Source organism: Cupressus sempervirens, chromosome 1 (assembly GCF_028749045.1).
Source record: "Cupressus sempervirens isolate cs-2001-9-10 chromosome 1, ASM2874904v1, whole genome shotgun sequence".
Classification (NCBI taxonomy): Eukaryota; Viridiplantae; Streptophyta; class Pinopsida; order Cupressales; family Cupressaceae; genus Cupressus; species Cupressus sempervirens.
Genome location: NC_143118.1, coordinates 405,912,496 through 405,922,044, shown reverse-complemented (window position 1 = coordinate 405,922,044; position 9,549 = coordinate 405,912,496). Strand labels below are relative to the sequence as shown.

At 32.1% G+C, this 9,549-nt stretch overlaps 1 protein-coding gene across 1 annotated transcript; it reads right to left on the bottom strand.

The window, feature by feature from the left end:
• Positions 1 to 227: 227 nt before the first annotated feature.
• Positions 228 to 1,534, bottom strand: LOC149578012 (expansin-like B1). The gene is made up of 5 exons (XM_089795138.1): positions 1,357 to 1,534; positions 1,149 to 1,258; positions 885 to 1,063; positions 668 to 800; positions 228 to 569 (listed from the first exon to the last, which is right to left on the bottom strand). Exons 1-5 carry the CDS (start codon positions 1,484 to 1,486, stop codon positions 372 to 374), a joined length of 750 nt encoding a protein of 249 aa, XP_089651264.1. The 5' UTR covers positions 1,487 to 1,534; the 3' UTR covers positions 228 to 371.
• Positions 1,535 to 9,549: the final 8,015 nt, after the last annotated feature.

Sequence of the window (9,549 nt, the reverse complement as noted above, 5' to 3'; positions counted from 1 at the left end):
ATATTTTTTTAATATGCTAATTAGAACCCAGACAAACTAATAATAAAAAAATATTAAATAAACAGAAATAAAAACTAAAATATTTAATAAAGAAATATATTTCGATATGGAAGACCATATATAAAGCAAAAAAAAGTAAATGATGGAAAGAGACATATATTGATACATTTTCAAAGAAAATATTGAAAGTGGAAATGTGGTCCATTTCTCCAAAAAATACATGAGGGTAAATTATTATACTTAAATTTTTATTTACGAACAGTAAGATGACATGTTTTGGTGGCAAGTGCAAGAAGAGAGAAACGCATTGAATCTCCCTGCTTGAATTTATTTAATTTAAATGCCACGAAATTAAGTAGTCATTGTAATAATCAGTATTTGAGCTGAACACCGGCATCATAAACAGCGCCAGCTTTCCAGTAAGAGGGAAGAGGATTTGGAGCATAAATCCATTCTCCCCCTGACACTTGAAATCGGATAACCAGGCTTCCCTTGCTGGGTGGTGACATTACAATGTCCCACACACCGCCGTAACTCCTCCTCATTGTCTTCCACTCAGAACTTCCCTCCTGCCATTACAACCTCCCAGTGTCAGCGATACAAAAATATATCACAAAATCTGATATGAATTTGAAATCTAATATATGTATGCTTTTGGTTTCTATACCTGAGACAATTCAACGGCCACTACATCTCTTTGGCCACCTTGGTGCAGCAACACCAAAGATAGATAATATGGGTAATTGCTGCTCTTGTTAATCTTAAGATAAATGTTGTATCCAGGATAGTTGCAAGCCACTCTGCCAAGTATTTGCAGAATTCATTAGCATGAGCAATTGTCTAGAATATAGAGTGCAGTGTAATGCGAAAAGATCATATCTTACCGTTTGTACTCAATGTCAACAACACCCAACGCCGTCAGTTGCTTATGTTTGCCCTGCTTCGCCATAGTTGTGAAAGCGTGAGGACTCATAATGAAATCTGTTCTATCGCCTTCCCCATGATCTGTGACCACCACTGTTACGCCGCTCTGTGTACATAGATACTCATTCTTGCATCTCACCTATTTATATCAAGTAACGTCAATCAGCACTCCAGTTTATTACGAAAAAGAATGATGGTAATAATGGTTCATGTTCATTAATTACCTGATAGCAGGCGCCACATCCAGCCCCATTTCTGTACAAAAACTGACTCGCTGCAGCAACATTTCCTGCCATGACGTCTCTTCCGTACTCTTCATATCCGCAAGCACCACCTGCACATTCATATTTTGCTTAATAACATTTCTTTTGTTCAACGATAGAGTAAAACTAAATCATGATAATGGCAACATAGAATTCAAGTATGTATTACTGGAAGTTCCTAAGCCATCTGGAGACCCATAATAAGCAGCGCGTGAATGTATGAATTCGGAACTGCAGTGACCAACGCTGAAGAGTACTTGGAGCAATATGAGCGCGGCGTATAATTTAAGACAAGCCATTTGTACTCGCAGGGATATGAAATTGAATTCACCTGTATAGGCAGAGAGAGGAATGAAATAAGTTGAGATTTCTAGGAAGTATTTATAGATAAAACGATCGGCGCGGGCCTCCCGTTTGATTAAGAAACTACAACGATTCTGCGTTGTAGAGATAACTTCTATTCCTCACCTGCTACCATTTGAATTTGACCATGTCTGTATAAACCACGCGGCCATCATTTGTCTGACTTTTTCATTTAATTGATATATTCAGAGATGAGTATAAACGATTGACATTTTCTTGTAACACTTCGAGCTTGAATGTTTCATATCATGATGATGTAACTTGCACCATTAGGTGGCTGGCAGATTATTCTTTAAAACTCAAAAGAAGTGCATGGTATTCAATTTTTTCTACGCCGTCATGTCCGTCGTATTAGTTGACGGTACCACGCGCTCCCTGGTTTTTAACAATTTAGACAGAGCATTGGTATTTACATTTAAATATATACTGTATTCTTGCAGCGTGACAAAAACTCGGTTATAATAAATTTGCCCGCTTTCGTATACGAAAAAGGATAAAAAGGAAAGGTTCCATAATGTTTGTAGTCAAATATTTTTCATCTTGTTTAAGTCAGACAACTACGCTACAAAACAAATATCCTATCTCAGGTAGAATTTGAATTCATTTTTTCTTCTAACCATAGATCTTGAATACTGAACAAATCAACATAACAACATGATTTTTAAATAGTTTATATTATTTATTTGGAAACTGAACAATGTGTTTACATTTCAGTTTACGTAGAATGGTTGTTATCATATTTATGTGTAGTAAAAACTTAGTGCTTTCACATTTATTAGTCCTTGCGTAAGGCAGGAGACAAAAGTTATCCAGTGGTTCTTCTCAATTAGTCTAATCTTGGAAAATTGTGCACTTGATAATATTTCCTTATGTTTGGTATAGATTAATACATTAAATAATATTTTATCAATTTTTCATAATTTTAAACTTTTTTATGATTGGTCATTTCAGTTTTTCCTGGTAGTCTTTTTGAACTTTAGAGGAGAAAAATAGCATAATTTTTGACATCCTTATTGAGACCTCCTTCATGATGTGGTGATTTGCATGTGCTTCTAGTAGAATATTATTAAAGATGGCAAGAGTCAAGCATGTGCTGCTAGGAGACAATAATTAGAGATGACAAATTTCATGATTGTTCATATTTTATTTCTCTTAACTTATGTTGATCAATCACTCTTTCCTTATCATATTTTTTTGGCTGAAACTCAGTTTGGTGTTTTGCTTGCATTCCTAAAATGTGAAGGATAAAATGAAATTAAATTAAATCCTCTCAATTTGAAGGTTTGTCTCTGGATTTCAAGATTTCTCTACTACATAGTTAGACTTTTTTTGAAGTTTTAACCACTATGACGTAGTAGCATTTTGCAGACATCGTACAAAGCCTACTTCTCCAATGCACAAAGGGCATATATGTAAACTATGTTTCTTCATAGTTTGCAATCTATAGCCTAAAGTACATGTTTAGCACTCATTTTCTATAGTTCCTTTGAGTACTCAATCTTATATCTTGCTATGTGGAGAGATCTTTTCACTTTATGAAAGTCATTTTAATTGATTTCATTGTTGTGGTTCATCTCCTTTGACTATGGTTATGTAGTGATTGAGTTTTTAGATGATGTATACATTTTAGTTTGATTTGAAATGATTAATGGTTGCACACGATATGGTGTTGCTTAAATGCTGAAATCTATAAATTCTATACCAAAGACAAAGAAAATTTAAATCTTTGATTAAACTATATGATCATGTAATGTCCTAGCTTTAATTTCAATGGAAGATCAAAATAATTTTCTTACAACCAAAACTGCTAGAGGCTAATTTTATTTGCATTCAACAATTTTGGATGAATTTTTTATTATATGCTACTAGTAAATTACTCAATGGTATATGTAAAGAGCTGGTGATTTTAATGATTTAATTAATGATGATAATGTAATCTTCAACTAGTGAATAAAAATGTAAATTCTTATCATACAAAGGTGTGTATTATAGTTTTCTTTCTCCCTTTTGATTTGTGAATATGTTAAGAAATGAGAGTTCTCACTAGTAAGAATATATACACAAATAGTAAGTTTATCCATGCCACTATTGAATGAAAATCATGATTAGTTGCCTCAACCATAGCATTGATAATTCTCCAAAGCTTATACTGAGTCTATGCCCATTAATATGTTGAATTACTATCTTCAACTCCAGTTATAGATTTCGAGAAAGTTTTTTTATTTATTAGGTTTTCATTTCTAGAAAGTTTCTATTTTTAGTAGGTTTCCATTTTGGAAATGTTTCCTTTTTAGTAGGTTTCCATTTCTGGAAAGTTTCTATTTTTAACATGTTTCCATTTTAGGAAAGTTTCCACTTTTAGTCAATTTCCTTTTGAGAATGTTTTTCCAAATTTTAATAAATTTAAAATTATTATGGTAATAATTGATAAATATTATTAATAATAATTTTAAGAAGTATTGTTAAAAATTAAAAATTAATTATTTGAAATTTAAATTTATTACTTTGTTATTTAAATATAACTCTAAAGTAAATTGAGAATCAAAGAAATTAATTGGCCGGATTAATGTTTTCTTTTATAAACTTGGATGTGTTTATATGGTTCAAATATATGAAAATGATTTGCACTACTAGGGAAATTTTATTATTCGAAAACCCTAGTAATTATAATACTTTGAGAAAACAAAAATGTGAACCCTGATTGAGATTGAAAACTCTGTTAAAATTAATACTTGCAAAAGAAAATTGAAACCTTAGTTGTTATTAAATCTTGTGTTTTTAAAATGAATTGAACTATGAAACAATGTTTAAACAACTTTATATGAATTGTTGAATCGTCTAGGATTTTAGTGAACTCAAATACTTTAGAGAATTTGTAATACCTGAAAAACAAAAACAAAAACTTGAAAGCTTTAGTGAAAATTGAACTATTGTGTTTTCAAAACCTAATGTATTGAGAAAGTGACATTGTTTGTGTTGTATGCGATGTGTGGTTTACCGATGTTGGATTTTGGGGTTGACTTAGCTTTGACCAAATCAGGATGTTATCAAAGGCTTAAGGTTTGTTTTGTAATGTCATGATGATGTTTGGATACAATCTTTTATACACAACTTTGGTGATGTGTCGCATGTTTCTATGATGAGTTTGATCGTATGATGGTTATTGTTTTCTAGTGTTCTTGTGTGAAATTGAGGTGGATGATGTGTCTTTCCTAATATAACCTTTGAGTCTTTGATGAGTTATCTTTGGATAGCTTCCTAGTTGCTTGTATAGGTCTAAGGTGATTAAATGATTTTTGTTTTTTGGCAATGTCATATTATGATATGGATTTGGTTTATGTGTACTTAATTTTGGATCAATCCTATTAGGATGATCATATTGGTGGAATTTGTGATTATGATCAATAATATTTTAGTGATTTCTAGTTTCTTGTTTAAGAACTGATGTGTGGTTTATAGTCATTTGAGATGTTTTGCTTTTGCTAAGCTTAGGGTAGGTTTTTTGTATGTTATCTTTGGAAGTGGCTTGCAATGGAGGTCAAGGCCCTAATGAGGCTGATAGGTAACCTATTGTAAGTTATTTTAATAGATGATAAAATTTCATTAAATGGGTTTGAAACGAATTAATAAGGTATGGGTACCACAAAAAGTCAATAGGGGGTCTGAAGTATTAAAAGACTACCATGGTAAGATTAGAGCTAACTTGTTAGTATGAATTTTCTGAACAAAAGGATATTGATGTCGCAGAGAGGCACTAGGTGGTCCAAAGTATTAAAAGACTACCATGGTTACCTTAGAGTTGGTTCATGCGATCACACTTTCCCATTTGCACAGTAGTTTTCCTACATGCTTTTGTTGCCCCTAGGTTTATTTGATACTTGTGTTTTGGTACCCTTTGAGATAGTTTTCTTTTAGGTGATTTTTTGAACCTAGATGTTTGATTTGACTTTTAAGTTTGTTATGTTGTTTAGGACTTGAGTTTATCTCCTCACCATTGTGGGAATGGACCTTTTTGTGTTTCATGAGGTTGGGTGGTAGTGCATTTTTTGATACCATTGAGATCTGATAGTTCGATCTTGTGGCTAGAATTTCCTAATTTGTACCCTCTTTCATTATTTTCCTTATGTACTATGATCGATGGTTGTACTGTATTGTACTTTATTTTATTTCATAGATCATATGAGATGATGTAATCTATTTCATGATGTATATCATTTTAGCCTTTCATGCCCTGTGAACTATATAGTGGATGATTGTGCATTCTGATTATTGCCAAGTAGCATTCAAGATAATTGGATATTTTTAAAATAGGATTCATATTTGTAGTTATCATTTAAATTTAGAATTTTTTTGTATTGATTTTAGTATTAATTAAACTTAAATGTGATTCAATGTCATGGGACCCTTAAGAATTATAATATTTTTTATGGTATGTGCTTATATGTATGTTATTGCTTCCACTATATTTATATCTATTGTTGTTAAGTTATTATCTTTAAAAAAAATTGTTTGACAAAGTTAGTGAAACTTTAGGTTAATTTCTTTTGGGTCACCTGGTGGGGCTTTACAATAAGGATATGTTTGTCCTTAAGTGGTTAAAATAAAACTAAGTTTCCCATAATATTAGTAGTCAAAAGAAGGGTCAAAACAAGGATTGATCCTCCAAACTATCAATAGTTTAGAAAGAGATCCACAAATAGACCAAGGTCCGAGGAACTATCCATATTTCCTAGAAACTATAAGGAAAAATGAGAGAGTCCTAAACATGAAATGACAATGCATAGATTTGGGTATACCTCAAGAATCATATAAGGCACAAAAGGCTGAAGTGCTCCAATTTGTACATAGAACATGTATCTATATTCCATTGTCAATTTAATGAAGAAAAGTCATTTTGGGCCAAAAACATTGAGACCAAAAAGAATTGGTGCTACCATATCATATACAACCAAGAAGAATACAAAATCACTAGTACAAACAATAGCACAAGTATGACTTGATGTAATGTATCTAACAAAATACAAAAGAAAGAGAAACAAATAGAATAATTTATATGACATGGAAATCAGTTTATTCTCTTGAGTTGAAGAAAGAAACAAGAATAATGTAAAGTAGTCAAACTAAGATAGATACCAAAAATACAACATAAGAACATAGCAACTACCACGATGAAAAAACTCCACATCATGTGTTATGTATACTCCCCCCCCCATCTTAGTTATAAATGGTAGGGAAGTGTTGCGACTGGTGAGAGGAACATCTGTTATAGTGGGAATCACATCAAGTCCTAAGAAAGGACTTTGTGACTCACTATGCTCATTACTAGAAGTGATTGTAAGCTTGACATAAAAAGTATGTTAGAAAAATCATTATCTTGGTTATTGGATCATATTTCTTTGACATTAATGCATTCAAATCATCATCAAATAAAATGCCTAGGATAACTAATTTTCCAAAGTGAAATTTCCATACCTTATTCAAAGGAATATCAAGTCTTCTTTCTATAAACCATTTACAAAATAGCTCTAAATCCCCAACAGATACCTCAACATCTCTTAACCAATTTTCTTTTTCATAAAAACCTTCACTGACCAATAACCTAGGGTTCTATGGTATGAATTTTTTTCCCCTAGAAAATTCATTCATGGATTATGGCATGTGCTCTAAAAGATCATCATGCACAACCCTTTCTAGGTAATCTTCTTTCCCCAAGAAATCCCTTCATGGAGGCATGTTTAATAATTATCTTACTATAAATTTTTTTTCTCAATTTTCAAGAGATCCAGTTACTTACCCAGTTTTCCTTCTTATCTCTCCAAAAATTGTTATAGCAAAGTGAAACCCTCGAAAAAATGCACCGTTAGCTTTGAAAATCTTCGCTTTGTGAGAATTCTACAACTTTAGTGTTCAATAATGGAAAATCAAAATCCTTATTACAAAATTAACCTCACACAAAATAGCATTGATCAAAATTAATGCCCCAAATGTCATATTTTATGTTGTGTCATGGAGTTTAAAATTCAACCATCAATCTTCACAAATCAGATGACTTAGCTTCAAACATAAATGACTGCATTACCCTTTTGTGAAACTGGCCACCTATTAAGAAGGGGCTTCCCCCAATAGATACCTAAGCATCTCTTAACCAATTTTCTTTGTCATAAAAACCTTCATTGACCAATAACCTAGGGTTTTGTGGTATGAATTCTTTTCGCCTAGAAAATTCATTCATGGATTGTGACATTCGCTCTAAAAAATCATCATGCACAACCCTTTCTAAGTAATCTTTTTTTCCTAAGAAATCCTTTCATGGAGGCATGTTTAATAATTACCTTACTATAAATTTTTTTTTCTCAATTTTCAAGAGATCTAGATACTTACCCAATTTTCCTTCTTATCTCCTACAAAAATTATTAGAGCAAAGTGAAACCCTCAAAAAAATGCACCCTTAGCTTTGAAAATCTTCGCTTTGTGAGAATTCTACAACTTTAGTGTTTAATAATAGAAAATCAAAATCCTTATTGAAAAATTAACCTCACACAAAATAGCATTGATCAAAATTAATGCCCCAAATGTCATATTTTATGTTGTCTCATGGAGTTTAAAATTCAACCATTAATCTTCACAAATCATATGACTTAGCTTCAAACATAAATGACTACATTACCCTTTTGTGAAACTGGCCACCTGTCAAGAAGGTGCTTCCCCCAATTTGCTAAAGTTCAAGAAATTTTAAATTGTAGGAAAGTGTTAGTCATTGATCTTCATGAGATCCACGATCATGAATTTAAACCTTTGGAATTACTATGTTTTCCTTTAATATTTCAGACCCACTTACACAGTCACCCTCCAACTCATTAAACATGTATATTTCTCAACAAAATGGCATAAGACATTTGGCATGCATCCCAAATCAACATTAGTAGGAAAATTTTGGAATGAAAAACCCCACCTAGCCATGTGTCATGAAAGTACTTCCCTACTTTCTTTAAACATCAAACATCTTCATAACGTAGGAGAGCACTCTCAATCGATCTTCACAAGATCGATGACTCCATAACATTTACTTCATTGAAAATCTAGTTAGCAACACTAACCAACAAAAATGAGTTAACTTGCCATGTCTTCTAACATTTTCCAATTGTTTTGACAAATTTTCAATATGGTGGCTCATAAGAAAAATGAACTCACAAATAAACATGTCATGTATGCACTTCCTCGCATTCTATAAAGTTCACACGTCTTTAAATTATAGGAAAGCAGTCACTGTTGATCCTAAGATGATCTATCTAGTGCAATGTTGTGCTTTTTAAAATAGTCCTTGTCACCTAGTTTATCTAATGAAATAGCTCAAGCTTTTGAGCATGTCCTAAAAATAGTCTGATGACCTTGAACTTTTTTGACAAGTCTAACCTTTGTAGCTCATTAAAGAACTAACATCATTAGGGGCTAAGTGTCACCAAGGTGCTTCCCAGCATTTGCTAAAACTTGATCACTTTCATATTGTAGGAAATTGTTGATCGTTGATCTTTCTTTGTTCAATAGTATGTAAAAGTAGACCATACCACAGTTAAGAACACTTTCGAAGAGAAATTAGTGAGTCAACATGAGGGTAAAACCACAGTTTTAAAAAATAGGTTAATAACATTTAAAGTTTTTCTGGAAAGTAGTTTTTTTAAAGAAACATGGAAAAAAAAAAGAATTTTTAAAAGCGAAAAGCTTCCGATGTATTTTCTAAAATATACCAATACCTTCCTATTTTTTGAAAACTAGGGAATACACAATAGTGATTTCATGAACCTTAAGGTTTTTATCTAGGGATTTTACCACACCTTACTTCTAAAATCATGAATCCATTGGGTTTTCACTGTGAAATGCAACAAAATTATTAAAAGTGAAAAACTAGGCCAACAAACATGAAACAATCTAGGGATACATATAGATATGGCATACTACACCATCTCCTATGTGGTATGGGTTGTACAATATTGAATAAGCC

Bases quoted from the DNA above. Each gene is read 5' to 3' on its own strand.
- LOC149578012 (XM_089795138.1), bottom strand. From the start codon at position 1,486: ATGGCTTGTCTTAAATTATACGCCGCGCTCATATTGCTCCAAGTACTC. The intron at 1,064-1,148 runs GTAATTAATGAA...TGATATAAATAG, and splicing joins GATGTGGCGCCTGCTATCAG to GTGAGATGCAAGAATGAGTA. The intron at 801-884 runs GTAAGATATGAT...AATACTTGGCAG, and splicing joins GTTGACATTGAGTACAAACG to AGTGGCTTGCAACTATCCTG.